Raw genomic sequence first — 17,884 nt, forward strand, 5'->3', positions numbered from 1 at the left:
TCATAGTGTAAGAACTATGAGAACTAATTTTTACAGGAGTTCAGCTGGGCCTGGTGGCACAAGCCTGTAATCCTCACACTCTCAAAATGGAAGCAGGAGGATCACCGTGAGTTTGAGGCCAACGTGGGCTACATAGTGAGTTCAAGACCAGCCTGGACCACACAGAAAGAGCCTGTCTCAAAAAAAAAAGTTTAGTAAAACTGCAGATTGTAAAAAAAAAACATATAAAAATCACAGGGGTTGTGGGTATACATAGCTCAGTGACAGAGCACTGGTCTACTGTGCACAAGCTCCCAGGTTCAATTCCTATGACAGTTTTCCTTTAACCAGCAATAACCGGGAAATAAAATGAAAATGAAAACATTATCTTTCATGGTAAAAAATTACAAATACAGAGAAGCAAACTTTTAAAAAATACATATGATTCTAATACAAAGAAATTTGTAAACTAGGGATGGACATAGAAGACACAAATGAATGGAGACATTCTATGTTTCCAGATTTTGTTTGTTTGTTTGTTTACAGATTTTAAGACTAAAAATTATAAAGTACTACATATCTATTAGAGGGACTAAAATTAAAAAGATTGGCCATATCAAATGCCAGTAGGAAATGGAACCGGAGAAACTAGAACACTCATGTACTGCTAGCATAAATGTACAGTGGTACAAATATTTGGAAAACAGTCTGGCTATTTTTTAAAAAGTTAACATATGCCTGGCCTGGTGGTGCACGCCTATAATCCCAGCACTTGGGAGACTGAGACACGAGGATCACTGCAAGTTCAAGGACAGTACAAACTGTCCTTTTTTGAGACCCCGTCTCAAAAAAAAAAAAAGTTAAGCATACATCTATAGCATCATTTAACAATTCTATCCTCATTTTGAGAATTCTACTCACAAATTTTGGGGATTTACCCAAAAGAGATAAAGGCATGTGTTCACATGAAGACTTCTACAGAAATGTTCATCATTACTTTTCTGTAATAGCCAAAAACTGAAAACAACTAAAATGTCCAACAGTAGGTAAACAGATAAATTGTGCTGTAGCCATAAAATGTATTATCCATTGTATATATCATAGATGAACAAATAATCATGCAGAGTGAAACAACCAAATCAGAAAATACATACTATATGATTCTATTTATATAAAGCTCTAGAAAAGGCAAACCAATATACAAGGCATAATAGTGGGAAGGAACAGGAATGATTACCAAGAAACATTAGGAAACATTTTGGGCTGATGGATATATTCTTTTGTTGTAGTTTTGTGGTGCAGAAATTGAACATAGGTTTCACACATGCTAGGCAAGCTCTCTACTATTGTGCCACATCCCACACCCAATATGTCCTTTATCTTGATTGTGGTGATGATATGTCACCAAGACACAACCTGACACTGCAAAATTAAATGAGAAGAGATTTTTTTTGCTCACAGTTTGTAGAGGTTTCTGTCCATAGTCAGCTGGCTCCAAGGCAGAGCAACATGACAGAAGGGTAGCACAGAAGTTTTCTTAAGGCATGCCAGGCAGGAGCAGCAGGAAAGGAGGTAGACAGAGCCTTCTAGGCCACGCCCCTGGTGATCTGCCTCCTACCAGGACTAATCCACTGATGATTATCATAGCCCCATGATCTAATCACCTTGCAAAAGCCCCATCAATGAGCACAGGAGGCTTTGAGGGGACATCTAGATATAAACCATAGCAACAGATAAATACATCAAATTTATCAAATTACACTATGTGTAATTTTCTGAACGCCAATTATAGCTCAATAAATCTGTTTTAAAAATTCATCTGGGGGGCTGAGGATTTAGCTCAGCGGCAAAGCGCCTGCCTGGCAAGCGCAAGGTCGTGAGTTTGGTTCCTGGTACCGGAGAAAAGCAAAAAACAAATAAAAATTCATCTGGGAGGCCAGGGATATAGCTCAGCGGCATAAGTGCTTGCCTGGCAAGCCTGAGGTCATGAGTTCGATTCCCGGTACCAAAAAAAAAAAAAAAAAAAAATTCACCTGGAAGAATCAGAGGGAAACACATAGTACACATAGAAACACATAGTGCATGATTTTGTCAGGGCTTATACTCTATCCTTTTGATATCCTAACAACCCTAAGAGATACATTAAAAAAAAATCATTATACACAATGGTCATGTTGACAGTTACAATCTAAAACTTACAAGCATTATCAACTATTACCAAGTTCATGCTAACAATACTGCCATCAAATTACCAATGGCATTTATAATGAAACCTGACAAATTCATCTAAAATCAATTCATAAATAAATAAGCAAACAGAGTAATGAGAGCCAGGCATGGGGTACATGCTCATTATAATCCCAGCACTCAGAAGGCTGAGGCAGGAGGAGGCTAAAGCAGGAGGATCGCCATAAATTCAAGGCCAGCCTGGTTTACATAGTGAGTTCCACAGCAGTGTGAACTACACAGCAAGCCCCTGTCTCAAAAAAACACAAGAAAAAGAAAAAAGAATAGCAACGAGAACTGAAAAAGAATAAATGATTGACTACAAAGCACACCAGATATTGAAATGTACTAACTGCCCAGACAGGAACTGACAGGGAAATAGACTTGTGAAACAAAATGGAAAATTCAAAAAATAGATCCAAGATCATATAATACTTGAGCATTTAATAAATATAGGAACTCAAAATCAATGAGGAAAAATGTTTTTCAATAGTTGTCACTGAGTAATGGGCTAAATACTCAATGGGGGGATAAAGGACACCCTAATCTCACACTACATGTCATAAGTAATTCCAGATGGATAAAAGATTAAAATATATGACTTCAAGTTCTGACAAGATAGACTGAGGTAATCCAGAAATACTACCACTGAAAACATCTAGAAATACTAGATGATATATAATTTTTAAGAATATTTAACTCATAGCATATCTCCCCCTGCCCCCAAAAAAGGAAATTCTCAGGTGCTCAAGAGTTCAGAAAAACATCAAGGTCCCAGATGATCATGAGGCAAGAGTAGAGAGGGAAAGGGAACAGGGAGATGAGGGCAAAGGAAGGTTGCTCACTAGACCCAGAATGGGCTTAATATCTTGGGGCGTGGGTTTGGCACTCACATGCGGGCAGAAGATAAGCCTTGTGGATGAGACCTCCACATTCTTTCTTTTATCAAATAGTTAATGAACTCCTATTTGTATCAGCCCCTTGGTGAATAAAACAAATAAGGATTTCTGGCCTCACATAAATTTCTATTCAAACAACTGTTATTGAGGAACAAGTGGGAGGATGGAAATCAGTAAAGAACATGAAACAGTACATTAAATAGTATCTTGGAAAGCAGTGCAGATGCCACCAGGAAAAGCAGTAAGGCTGGCTAAAAACGATCTCACGAGGGTACGTGTGCGTGCGTGTGCATGTGCATATGTGCATGTATGTGGGAAAGAGAGACATGGATGGGAGAGCTGTTGTCAATACTAGGTGAGTCACGGCAAGCCTCCTTGAGAAGCAATATCAAGCCCCACCTATAACCCCAGCATTGTTGAAAGGCTGAGGCAAGAGAGCATAAGTCTGAGCCCAACCTCAGCAATTTAGCAAGACCCTGTCCCAAAACAACATTAAAGGGCTGGAGATGTAGTTCAGTGCAAAGGCCCTTGGTTTAATCCCCAATAAACAAACAAGCAAACAAACGAAAAGGAGCCCAGTCCAAAAGTTCTGGGTTTAATTCCTAGTACTGTGAAAAAAATAAAAAGAAAGGAAAACAAAAAAGTTATATTTGATCAGAGATTTGACATGTGGCCACATCTGCTGCCCACAGGCAAATGCCAGTACCAGGACTGGAAGATGTATGCCTCTCTGGGGTGTTGGAGCAAACATATCTGAGGGCTGGAGCAGAGCAAGCAAGAGGAAGAGTGCTAGGAGGTAATACAAAGAGAGGCAGGGACTAGATCAGGCAGGGCTCTGCAGCTATTGTAGGAGCTTGGTGTTCCTCTGAGTGGGCAGGGAGCTGATACACAGGCAATCACCTCTGGCTGCTGTGTTGGGAAAAGACCGTTGGGAAAAGGAGACAACTTCAGCAGTAATCCAAATGACAAAAACCTGAACCTTCCAAATGCACTGAGTGAAAGGGGAACTACAGACATTTACCCACCAGCTTAAGATAACAGGAAAACTTTGTCTCCACCCAAAGTTCTGAGTAAAAAAAGAAAAAGTTCTCCATGAATGTGAGTGAAACCCCAGGTCTGGAGAGGTCTGGAGGCCAAGTGCATATTCCTCATTTGATACAAGAACTTCTAAGACGATTAATTAATGGGAAGATTGCTCCCAGTCCAATAATACTATTGGAATGTTTGGCAGAACTGATGTAAAAGCACTTGGTAGGGGCATTTCCATAACTAAGACCAGAAGGATTTCCACAAAACCCCACATAAAGATAAGCTCCCAGTCAGAAAGTACAAAATACATAAGGAAATAATTCACCATGAGCAAAGGTCAGTAGACAAAACAAGCAGGAGGATTAGTACCCCCAAGAAGCTGAGATCATCCATCAAACTAACAAGGACCATAGGATAAATTATGTTAAAGACATTTACAGGGAATAATGGTAAGCAAAAGAAGCCAGATACTGACGAGAGCATACAGTATGATTTCATTTACATAAAGTTCAAAAGCAGGCAAAACTCGATCTATGGTGTGACAAGTCAAAACTGTGGTTACACTGGGGCAAGGGTATTTGGGAGGGAAGCTTTAGGGGGCCTTCTGGAAATATTTTATTTCTTAGACACCCAGGTGAGTTCTCTTTGTGAACACATCTAGCTGAACACATATGAGTTGTACAGAAAACTGGCTAGCTGACACTGGGGAGGGCAAAGAAGGAATAGGCCCATGTCATACACACACACACACACACACACACACACACACACACACACACACACAGGGAGCCAGGGAAGGAAGGAGCAAGGGGGTGAGAGGCAAAGAAGCTGCCAGCAGCCTTGGAAGGCAGGCTCAGGAGGACCTCCAGTTACAGTGTGAGAAGTCTTTTGAGGGAACCCCATTTGGAATGGCAGGGAGGAAAATACATCAAGTTTTAGACCTGCTTCTAAGTGAGCACAGAATGGGGTGGGATGGGTAACATGGGGGGGGAAAGGCTCCAAAAGGTGAGTACTGCACTAGAATGCAGAGTATTGGCTCAGGCAACGACCTTTGTTGTCTCATCCTTCATTTTATAGGAGAAAAGTAAGGCTCAGAAGTACAAGGACGTGCACAAAGCTCCATTTGTCTCCCAGCATGAACAGCTCCCCTTGACAAGGTGTATACAGATTAAAACTGAGAAGCAGCCAGGCCACCACGGAGAAAAGCAAGATTCCAGAGCCACATTGCCTAGATTCTAATTCCATCTCCCCCAGTCGCCAGCCATGTGGCCTTGGACAAGTTACCTAACCTCCATGCGTGTTTGAGTATCGTGTCCTGTGACAGGGATACCAGTGTAAGTTTGTACAGCTATTTTCTACTAAATACATAACCACTATACACTAAAGCCGAACAGGCAGCTAACCCTGCAGGCCCAGAAACTCCATACATCCCTGGGGGAAGTTGATCATATGTGTATCAAGACACGGGACAAGTGTAGTCATAGCTGTGCTATTTTTAATAACCAAAACATGGTCGGGGGGACCCTTAGATATCTGCCCTAGGTAGAATGGAGAATTACTATGCAATACATTTTTGGTACATGGACAGCCATGAAACTGATAAAATACTACTGCACATGTGTAAAACCCACAAAGGAAATATCAGAAGAAGTCAACCAGGTGTACACAGGTGATATACACCTATAATCGCAGCTACCTGAGATGGTGAGGCAGGAAGATTGCAAGTTTGAGGCCAACCTGGGCAATCTGGCAAGCCCCTGTCTCAGAATAAAACAAAAAGAGCTGGAGGTATAGCTCAGTGGTAGAGAGCTTGCCTACCAATGTAAGTTCCTGGATTCAATCTTCGGCACCACAAAAAAAGAAAGAAGCCAGAATACAATTTCATTTACATGAAATTAAAAAATTAAACCAATGCATGATGTTCAAAGAGGGTCATGATAACTAAAGGGAGTGCAGGGCAGCTTCTGGGGTGCTGGTATATTCTTGATGTGGGTGTTGATTACCCAGGTCTGTACACACTGTGACAGGTTATCGTCCTAAACACTCGGGATTGTATGTTTTTCCACATACATATCCCACTGTACACATATCCGAGTGTATACATATCCCACTGTATACATATCCCATTGCATACATATCCCACTGCACGTATATCCCACTACACACATGTCCCACTGCACACATATCCCACTGCATGCATATCCCACTGTACACATATCACACTGTATACATATCACCAGAAAAAGTTTACTCAATAATAATAATAGACTCCACTTCATAGGACTGTTTTGAGAATTAAATGAATAACTATAAACTGACAGAGATCACGGCAATAGTAGGGACTATAAAAATGCGTGCTGATGAAAGTCCTAAGTCTAGGATCACAGCCTGCCTCTGGGCCTCCTTCCCGTACCTGTACTCTGAGCCCCCACTTAAAGCACAACACAAGGTGGTCTTGAGCTGGGCCCACAGGCCACTGAGGTCACAAAGCACAGACAGCTTAAGTTATTTACCCAAGCTTGCCCTCCTGGTAGAGCTGGGATCTAAACACAAGTACCTGAAACCAAAGATGGCTTCTCTCCTTGTCACTCATTCTTCACACACTTCGTATTTCATACATTATAAAACAGAATTATGCTCTCTTACCTTGATGTAGAACTAAGTATTTTCTGTGGGTCACTTACAGGAGAATATTTTTCTCTAGATATATGTGATTTTAAAAAAAATCCTCCTACCCTTGGTTAAAATGACACACCGCAGTGAGAAATACAGAGGAATGCCCATCCTTCTTCTTCACTAGCATTTCTGGGTACCACAAAGGCAAATCTGCCTAAAAAACGTGGTTTCAGAAAGATTGATTTCTGCGGCTTGGAGTGAGAAGCAATTTCCTTCCTCATGGCAGCTCAGAAGGCCAAGCACTTTCTCACGGTGAATTCTCTCCGGGTCTGAGCCACAGAGTGAGACAGGGCTGGGTCAGGGAAGAAAGAGTTGGCTGCAATCAACCTGCCCACCTCTGAGGTTTGGCTTCAGGGAGATGAAAACAAGTTGGCCACAGGGCCAAGAGAAGGGGGGGCCGGTGTCTAACAGCCTTCCCAGGGGCTGCTCAACCCCAAGGTACTTTCATGTTTCAGATGCCAAATTCTGTATCTGTAAACACAATGTGTTTCCTTTTTCATGCTGGGATTGGAACAGTTATTGTTTGGCACTTTTTGCACTGGCCCAAATGTAAGTAGAGTGCGAGGGCAGTGGCTTCTAAAGAGTCCTTATCCCCCAATACCACACAAATGTGGTTTTAAATGGAGGGATCAAGCTTGGGGAGAGAAGCCCTGGGCATCTGAACCCTGTGCCAGGCCAGAGCAATGATAAGCTTTTGTCTCAAAAGCTGAGGCTATCCAGGAGGACCTGCCTGGGAACTTCCGAGATGACACTCTGGGAAGACCGCATGACCATTCTTCTTGGGGAACTGTGGTCTCTCAAGTTCTTGGCATAGGGAAAAACACAAAAACACTACAAGTTGGGCATGGTGGCTCATGCCTGTAATTCTAGCACTTGCGAGGCTACAGCAGGAGGATCACTGCAAGTTCAAGGCCAGATTGGGCTACATAGCAAGTTCAAGGCTAGCCTGGAATACAAAGCAAGATGCAGTTTTTAAGAAAACAAAACAAAAAAAATAAAACCACTACAACAGAAAAAATCCAGGGGGAAAGTGTGATGTGGACCAAAATTTAGTGCTTCCCTCGTATGGGAGTCAAATATGAAACCTGCTTTCCCTCAAGAGCCTCAGCATCTCCCAATCCCCTGGACACTCGGCACAGTCTCCTACCCTGGGGTCATCCATGTGCACCACATAACACATGCAGAGCTTCTCTATATGCACACAGCCTCCTCCATAACAAACAATTCTACCTATAGGCAGGGCATCTGCTTTATACTTCTTACATCCCCAGACATGACAGAGCCACCTGAACAGGGCATGCTCCAAAAATGTCCACTTACAAGGTACTCAGGCTGAGGGAATGGGGACAGGCAGGCATAGGGAAGGTCTTCTAAGGCCAGTTATGGTAGTTTTCACATCATGGGCTAATTGTGCCTAAAGAGTAATAGCTGCCTAAGAAATTATATTGAGAAAGATTCTAATACTATTAGATCATTTCTGGATTTAGGAGGAAAGTATGCTACAATTAATTAGTGCTGTCTGCCCTGGTTTCAGAATGGAGGAGTTGTGATACATTTGCTAGGTATAGTAGTTCCCCTATATCCAAGATTTTGCCTTCTGTGGTTTCATTGACCTATAGTAAATCACAGCCCAGAAATATTAAATGGAAAATCCCAGAAATAAATAATTCTTATTTTTAAAATGGGTAATGGCATGTGAGTAGCATGATGAACTCTCAAGCTGTCCTACTCCAGCCTGTCTGAGATGTACATTATCACTTTAACAACAGTATCTATACCGTATATGTTAGCCACCCATTTGTTACTCAGTAGCCATCTCAATTATCTGGCTAAATGCTGCAACACTGTAGTGCTTGGGTTCAAGTAACCCTCTCTTTTCTCAATAAAAGCCACAAAATACAAGAGGAGTGATGCTAGAAATGTACATATGCCAAAGAGAAGCATAAAGTGCTTCTTTTAAGAGGAAGGGTGAATATTAAAGTCACATGCTGCAGTTGCTAAGATCCACAAAACACTATTTGGAGAGGGAAAGTATATTCACATAACTTATAGAATACGGCTATAATCATTGTGTTTTGGTTTTAGTGATTGTAATTAATCTCTTACTATGGTTAATTTATAAGTTAAACTTTATCATAGGTTCATATGTACAAGAGAAAACTACAGTATAGATAGAGATCAGTACTATGTGTGGTTTCAGGCATCCTATGGGGATCTTGGAACACATCCCTTTGGATAAGGGGGACTACAGTACTCACCACAGCAGCTATAAGCAGGAACAGATGAAATCAGAAGCCCTGACAATGGTAATCAAGCAGGCAGGAAGTGTCCATCACTCTGGGATGTCAAATAGGGAATCTAGCACAACACACAGGCCCTCAGGAAACTATGAGACCTATCTTATTTCCTTATTTAGAACTCACTTGTTTAGAACTAAGAGTTCAAAGCCCAGCCACTTTAAAGATCCTCATGGTCCTACAGATTGTCTAACTTAAGTGTGGAGCCTCTGGAATGTGTGAAAATTGGACACCATGATCAATAATCTCTCTTATCTGCAGGCAGAAAGGGACCTGTGGCTAGCTACAGCACCAGCTAGGAAGGGGCCCCAACTAAAATATGGCCATGTGCACAGGGAACAGAGACCTCACCTAGGCTAATCCCGAATCTTCCAGAGAGACAGACTTCTAGCACCTTCTTCCAGTTAGGCACTGACTACACTGGGAGGTACCAGGGTGTTATCTTCTGGCTTGCAAGATTCTTGTCCAATAGATTTACCTTGCCTTCTAAAAAGCCACCCCTTTCCATAATGTGGAAGCTTGTTCTTCTTAGAGAGCTGTGTTTCTCCTGGATCATCTTTATATGCATAAGTGCAGTACAGCATGAACTCACCTAAATCTAACTGTAGCTAATATATAAATAACAATGGCAGGCAGCCCAGGGATCTCTAGGGATAGTCCTGACACAAAACCAAGGCAAACACACTGTTCATTCCTTGGTGGGACTCCTGAACCATCGTTACACCTGTCCCCTCAAATGGGATCTCCTTGTGCTCTGAGTGCCAGCCGCTGACTCTGCAAAAAAGGAGGTTTGACACAAAGCTTAAGTGCTAGGAGAAAAAAGCTCTGAGAAGAGGTAGAGCTGAATTTGTACCTGCCCAAGGCCTCCCAGGAGCTGCTGATGAAAAGGAACCAGTACTTCTACAGGTAAGAAATGGCCACTGGAATCAGCCTTTGCCTTTTGACAATAGGGTAATTGACATAGAGTACTTCACTTTAAAAAAAAAAAAAAATTCCTGGTTCTGGAGATTAAACTCATGGCTTTTCACATGTTAGCCAAGCACTCTACCACTGATCTACATTGCCAGCCACTTTTTAATTCTATTTTGAGACAGAGTCTCACTACATTGTATAGACAATACTCCTGCCTCAGCCTTCTAAGTAGCTAAGATTACAGGCATGTACCACCACACCCAGTCATAAAGTACTTAACTTTTTAAAGGCAAATTGATATCTACTTCTGCCTTTACAATAGATACATTTTTAGAGTAAGAACACGAGAAATGTAACACAAAACTCAGTACAATACACCAGTCAAACTGTAGAAGTACTGGTTCCTCATGACAGTAGATAGTTTTGAGGCAAGCATCCCTGTCTAGAGGACCGGCCCAGGCAGCTCACTTATTCCAAGCGCTATTTAGAACAACCGTCCCTCAGAGTTGTATCATAATAGGACACGGCTTTTATGTGATCAGCCATGGAAACAAACGCTGCTGATACCCCCCGCTCTCTCTGATGGACCCTGCAGGCCTGTCCACACTTAGACTTCTGTGTGTACAAACCGCCCTTTGGTGGCAGGGACATCTGTTTTTGAAAAGCTTCCGCTCCTAGTGGCAATCTTATTAATTGAACAAAGCACAGAGAAAGCACCTCATACAATGCCTGGCACTCAGTAGGGGTTTGTGGTCTGTCTTCGGGACATAACCTGACAACCACCTGGGAATGACATTCTAAACTCTGCAGTTTCCCGGCCACCCAAACCAATGCCACGCCTCCTGAGGCCGTGGAGACCACAAGGGCTTGCAGATGACAGGCAAAACGCTGTGCACCACTCTCCAAGTATCAGGCTTAAGTCCTGAGCATTTCAAAAGCCCTCCGAGACCTCCCGTCTCCCCATAATGAAAGGCACTGCAGAAACCCAAGGTATGATTATCACTTCTGAAAGGAAGAAAAAAATACTGCCTCACAAAACATCCATACTTGTGCATCCACAGATAAGGCTGTTTTATAATCCAGCTCCCCAGAGAGCCATTTATTTTAGTGAAGCCAGTGTGCATAGCAGACACTGTAGAAGCCATCAAGATAACGCGAATAACAACCCAGTGGACTTTTGAAGTGTAAACATAAAAGTCTATTAAGAATACAATGTTGGTTTAATCCCAAGACAAAAAATTTACTTAATGAAAAGCACAACTCATCTCAAGAAGGAAATATCGATACCAGCTGTGAGCAGAAAATGAGGGGATTCCTTCCAGGGAACATCTGAATTGCAACCCACTGCCTTTCCAATATTTACTCTGGACATAAAGTCTCAAATACTTTTCCGAGGATCTCATTTTTCTCCAGGAGGAGGAGGTGAGAGGAGTCTGGGCAGCGCAAAAGGAGAGCCTGGCCGAGCCTAGAAATGTACAAACCCAACAGACCTAGATCTTCCCTGACAAACTTAGCTCCTTTCTGGGTGGAGCTGGGAGCAGTCTCCTTTCCTCGAGGGTCCTGGCTACCGAGTGCTAATAAGATCCTGACTCCAAGTGCCATTGGTCAATAGATAAATGACAGCCCGGCGTTGCTGACTCAAGCTGTCTGCAGTGACACTTTCAGCCACTTTCTATATTCTTTCAGTATATTCTGGTGAAGCAGTGGGATGCTAAGGTGAGAAGACGTGGCCTTCTTAAAGAGGATTTTTAGATTACCAGCTCTGCTTTACTCCCTTTGAGAACGATCACATGCTCTGGAATGAAGACTTGGCCTTTAGCCGTACTTGTGGATGTTCAGAACCTGCAACAAAGCATTTATACCCTCTTCACTCACAGTCTTACCCCCAGACCCCGCTAGGCCCACTGGCTAAGATAAGATAGACAGGGAAAAACTTTTCATATACAACTTCACACTTAGGTATATATGAATGTAACATAATACTACGATAGAATACAATGCAACACAACTGGGAAACCACCTCCAGTGCTAGCAAGAAGTAACAGGTTGTTCCAGCTTTTCTCCTATATACAGATGAGTAACAGCTATTCATTCATTTAATCATTCATTTACTCAATCATCCATGCATCCATCCATCCACCCATTTATCCATCCATCCACCCACCCATCCTACTGAGAGGCAGCAGAGCAAATGCAATAAACCAAAGCACAAACATCATGCCAGAGTTCCAGCTTCACCACCTACTATGAGGCTTTAGGTAAACTATTTAATCTCTTTAGGCCATAGTTTCCTCATCCCTAAAATAAAGACAATAATAATGCCTATTATTAACATAGTCACAATTATTAAATGACTAAATTAATGTGGGTGCTTGGCAAAGAATAAGCCCTCGAGGGTTAATCACTATAATGGCAGTAATTATAATAATTATCCTGACTATTAAAAAACACACTCATCCACAGCTATGTGCCAGGCTCTGGATGAGGCATCAAATAATTTTAGCCTTCTGATTTTGCAAGGATCTTTAGCAGGGCATTGGATTTCTCATGGCAACACCTTCAATATAAACTCCCTCATTTGCCAGGGATGAGAGTGGGCCTCAAGCACCAGAGCCATTTACAGCATGAGACTGCCCCCCTCCTCAGAGCCATGTTTAAACAATTATGAGCATTATGTTGCAGGTACCCATGGCCATAGGAGGCCAGCCTAGCACGGTGCTCATCTTGCAGAGGCGTCTTTTGTGTGGGTTTTGGATTACAGCTGGGCAATGCAAAGCCATAGAGTGAGTGGCAAAACGAGTTTTCATAAGCTCAACCTGTCACAAACTAGGCATGGGCTCATGCTGACATCCCCACAGTAAGATTAAACAGCATGCTTCGTCAGGCACTAAATACTAACACAGCTCCGACGTCAGGGGGACACTGATTAAAACTGATGTCAATAATTTATGAAACACAATATGGTCTTCAGATGCTCTTTTGAAAAAAAAAGAGAGAGAGAAAGAGGAGAAAAAAGGGCCTAGCAACCCAGGTGGTTTAAAATTGTTCATGCATTTTCTCTTGAATGTAGACGCCCCCACCATGCACTGGTGCTTCTTTACACAGGGAATGTAAATGCACATGTGTATAAAAGCATGTGAACACAGCTTTTATGATACATATGGGCAGAAGAAAGTATTTGGTTCTTCTACCAAGAACTGTCGAGGCCGTAATGTTATACATAGTAGTCTTGTCTCTCATATTGTTTCTAGAATTTTTTTTCAAGAAGAAATCCAAAATTCCATTAAAAGTAAAATTAGGCTTCACAAGAGTTCACATTTATTTTGTAGAGAAACTGACCTTGAAGTAACAGCGGAAATGAAAGCTGGGGCACAGAAAGCATACAGGGTATGTGCATTTCTTAGTAATCTGTAAATGCATCAGCCCTATGCAAAAAGACTATTCAGTCAAATAACACCAACATGTTTTAAATTTCTAGGGTTATTTTTAGGGGGAAGTGAAGATTAATGTAGGGAAATACGCCATTTTAGTCTACTATAAATCATGTCTCATTATTTTATAAAGGCAAAAACAGGATGACACAGTGATAATGCCCCATTTTTATCAGGACTGATTTTTGGAATTAAAAAAATACACTTTACTATACCTTAGTTGTAGATAGTCTGGGTAGCTTGACTATGTGTTAACGGTGTGAAATTCACAAGATGGGACTAGGTGTGGAGATGTGAGTCTCTGATAGTATAAAGTTAGTGCTCGAAGGATTTATTAATGCTTTTTCCTAGCACAGTACCCCTCAGTATCTCAGAACACCTGTCAAATACTAATTCTTTCACATATCTCCACTACAGGACCTTTTCATAAAAAGCTCGACCTTTAATTGTAAATCACTCCTAAATTGTCCTTGCTGGCTTTCTCTTTTACAGAATGATGGAAAAATCACTAAGACTTCAATTAAGACTTTATGGGAACTTCAATCTGATATTCCCAGTTATATCTACAAGGTATCAGAACATCTATTCAAAAAGGAAACTATAAATAACTTTAACAGAGTTGAATTGGCTTAGCTTTAATGAAATGACTGAATAATTGACAAGATTTAAAGATACTTTAACTGCTCAGAATTAAAATAACTTTAGTAAAAACCAGAAAAAATATCTTTAGCCGATCATTTGTCATGTAGATTATGTACTTATTAGGCTTAATTAAACTTTTTGAACAAAAACACTTGCTAATTACTAGTTAATATGTTGATTGCTCAATTTGGCAAAAAAAAGAAAAAGGTCAATCCAATTTGTGTACATAGTGCTTTGGTGGAAAGACGAAATATCCTAAGCTATAGATTATTTCAAGCGCTCAGCTATCCTTGTAAGAAACAGCAAGTTATGTCTTCAGGCCCAAAGTGACAGGGAGAGGTGGGGGTGGTGAGAATCTGAACAATGCCAAGGCTAAGAGGAATCTTGAAGCCAGTAACATTTTTCCAGGACATTCAGTTCATTCGCCTCTATGTATTCACTTGCATTTGTCCAATTAGGCCCAGTTAGGGAGCATACAAAGTCATCTTTCATATGCATATACAAACTAAAACTGATAGCAAAACCCTGGGAATCCCTTTAAATGCCAATAAAGGGTTTTTACGCACAAAAGAAAGAAAAGAAAAGAAGAAAGGAAGGGAACAGATGAGATGGGAAAAACCAACATTTCTGAGGGAATTGAGCAGATCAAAGGAACTTTATTCTCCAAGACCACTAAGTCCGGGTGTAGCTGCTCTGCAGAATCCCAAAACGTCTCTTGAAACTGGAAGCCAGTTCTGTCCCTTGAAAGATAGGGATGAACAGTTAGGTCTGCAAAAGCAGGTCACGTTGAGTAAAAAATGGAGGCTGCTTCATGCAACAGGAGGCGCGGGCGTCTGCAGACCAGGGCGCCTGCCTGGGCCTCTGTGCAGACCCGACCCTCCAAGACATGTTTTCCATTCGCTTGCTCAAAAGTCTACATCCGCAGTCATGAGGCACAAACTATTCGACAACAACATGACACAATTAATCAGAACCAGCCCTTAAAACGTGTGTTTGTGGGGACCAGCAAACTGCAATGTGCTTCAGAGGGTGAGGCAACTGAAGAGACTCATGCTGGCTGCTTGGGGTTCGGGGGAGGGATGCGGGGGAACCCTATATGTTCACAAAAGATGCTCACCAAATGGCACACTGATGGACTAAAGTGATTTTCATCACAATCTATGTGAAATTTGGGAATTTACCTCTTACACTGAAAAACTACTCTGTCTCTCTCTCTCTCCCTCGCTCTCTCTTTTCTGGGGAGTAACAAATAGATGCCAGAGAAATTTCTGCAGCAACAAAGTCGTACAATTCAGAAGTAGAATGTATGTATCCTTTTTTATCCTTTTTATAGCATCGTTTCTGACCGAGGCCTCTTCACCAGTGCCGGGTTTTGACAGATTTCTCTTTCCGGAATTAAACCTTTATTAAAAATCCAGACGCTGGGCCCTTAGTTAATTCAAAACTGTTCAATTTCACCAAACCCTGAAGCTAAGAAAAAAATCTGGTATACTTCCTTCTGGGGGGACCAGGAATGAATTAGTTTAAAATAGTTGGGGAACCCTCCTTTGTAATCTGTAGATAGTAATTAATTGAAATCACATCACTCTTCTTTCGCTAACACAAACACGCTGTTCAAAAGAGAAAAGGAAAATTTTTTTCAAACCATGAAAAGACAAATGGAGGGTGCAAGAGTGACACTGGCCCCAAACTGCAGAGTGCTCTGCCTGCTCCCAAGGGATTTATAGTTATGGAGCTGAAACTTCCCGGGAACAGGGCCGGGGTCCCCAGCCGTGGGCCCAGCTGCAGCCCTAGGGAAAGGGGGGTGGGGCAGAGGTAGCAGCCAAACGGAGAAGGAAGCAATGAAAGTGTTTCCGCAAATTTTCTTCAGACCACTAACCCCTCTCCAACCCCCGGGCAGCATTTCTCCCACTGTTTCTCGGCTTTGCAGAAGGCACAGGGAGCAAAGCCGGGCGTCCACCGCTAGCACCGGGCGAGAGTGGACACGCTCTCAGCCCTCTCGGGTCCCCGTCATCCCGGAACGCGCTTCCTAGGCTTCCCGCCACGTCCCCGCAAACCAAAACTTTCAGACGCGGCCGCTTCTGCTATCCCCAGAACCCACCGCCGCGTTACCGCGCCCCCACCCACCGCCCGCGGAGCCGCAGCGCCTCACTCACCCACGCACTCGTTGGCCTCGCGGGCCGTGGCGCGCTGCCAGGGCCGGTCGTAGTGAAAGGGTTTGCAGCGGTCGCATTCCGGGCCCGCCGTATTGTGCCTGCAGTCGCATACCAGGCTGTCGTCGCGGTCGCGCACGCAACGAGCCGCGTGGCCGTTGCACTTGCAGCGGCCGCCCACCTGCAAGTCGGACACAGCGTAGAAGTACGAGTCGCGCGCCAGCTCCGAGTCATCCTCGTTCTCGTCGCCGAACGTGTGCAAGCGGCTGAAGGCCACACGGATGTCTGTCGCCGTGACCCAGTCCTGCAGTACCGGCGAGTTGTCGAAGTCGTGCGCCGAGGGTCGCCCGTCCAGCGTGCTGAAGGCGATGAGGCCGCCGGAGAGCGGGCGCATGTCGGTGTGCGAGTCGGTGCACACGGCCTCCTGCTCGTTCTGCTTGGTGATGGGCGCGCGGTGCGGCCGGTTGTACATCTTCCGGCACTGCGTGGAGTAGAACTGGAAGGGCACCCACGTGCGCCCGTAGTCCATGGACTTGTAGATGGCCATCGACTCGGGCCGCGGAGAGCAGAACTGCAGGCTCACGTAGGTCACCTCGAACTTCTTGCCGAGCGACAGCGTGAGTGTGACGTTGTGCGGAAACTGCAGGAAGTTCTCCGACTGCCAGCACGTCAGGTTGTGCGGGTTGTTGAGGTCGGTGAGGAAGGCCGGCGGATGCGCCTTCTTGGGGTCCGAGGCGTTGCAGAGGTGGCAGGAGCGTAGCCGCTCCTCGCCGCGCTCGCTCACCACGCAGTAGCGCGCCGGGGGCCGGCCGCAGGTGCTGGACACGCGCACGTCCTTTCCGAAGGCCGCGTTGACAAAGTCCGGGATGCAGCGGCGCGGGTGGCCGTTCTCGTCCGAGCAGGGGTCCGGCTGCGCCGCCTGGCCCGCGAACATGCTGAGCCCGGGACCGCCGCGTACCGCGCCCACCAGGCAAGCCAGCGCGACCAGCGCGGCCAGCGCCTCCCACACAGCGCGCATCATGCTGCGTCCAGCTCGCCCCGGCCCCGCCGCGCCGAGGAGTCCGTGAGCCCGCCGCAGAAGGCGCCTGCGGAGAGAGGGAGCTGCGCTCAGCCAGCCCGCCCCGCGTCCCCCGGCCCTCGGCGGAGCGGCGGCCAGGGGCACGGGCGAATGCCAGGCACCAACCCCGGGGCGACGGCCCGTCTTGCTCCCCCGAAGTCTCGGGGACAGACGGGCCGGGGGATCTCAAGCCCGCACCGCCCGTGCCCCTTCTTCCCCGCCCGCGAGCCGGGGTGGCGGGCGAATGCTCGGCTTCTCCGCCACCGCCGCCTCCACGCAGCCCGAGGGGCATCCCCGCGCTGACCGCCCGTCCGCAGCCAACCCGCCTTGCACCCCGAGTCTTGGGCGCAGGAGAGCTCGGGGTCCCCCAGCCCCGCACATCCCGTGCCCCCTTCGTCCCGCTGGGCTCCCTCGCTGCTGCCCCTGATCGCGTCCCTGCCGGGGAGACCGTGCTCGGGACTTTACCTCTAGCGAGGGCAAAAGAGAAAGAAAAGTTTGCCTGGCCCTGGCCGGGGGCCCGCGCGCCGACGGCGGACAGCCTCTCGCGGGCGCGTCCTGCCTCAGCGCGGGCTTGCCAGCTCCA

The 17,884-nt window shown here is 44.9% G+C and overlaps 1 protein-coding gene across 1 annotated transcript in view; it reads right to left on the reverse strand.

Moving 5' to 3' along the window:
* The window catches only part of Ntn1 (netrin 1), a gene marked incomplete in the record, with an annotated part of 196,423 nt that overhangs the window by 163,263 nt on the left and 15,276 nt on the right, over positions 1-17,884 (reverse strand). The window contains 1 exon segment of the mRNA XM_005399748.2: positions 16,248-17,329. Within this exon segment, the coding sequence (XP_005399805.2) occupies positions 16,248-17,265 (1,018 nt within the window).

This window comes from Chinchilla lanigera, unplaced genomic scaffold (assembly GCF_000276665.1).
Source record: "Chinchilla lanigera isolate Chin_1 unplaced genomic scaffold, ChiLan1.0 scaffold00066, whole genome shotgun sequence".
Classification (NCBI taxonomy): Eukaryota; Metazoa; Chordata; class Mammalia; order Rodentia; family Chinchillidae; genus Chinchilla; species Chinchilla lanigera.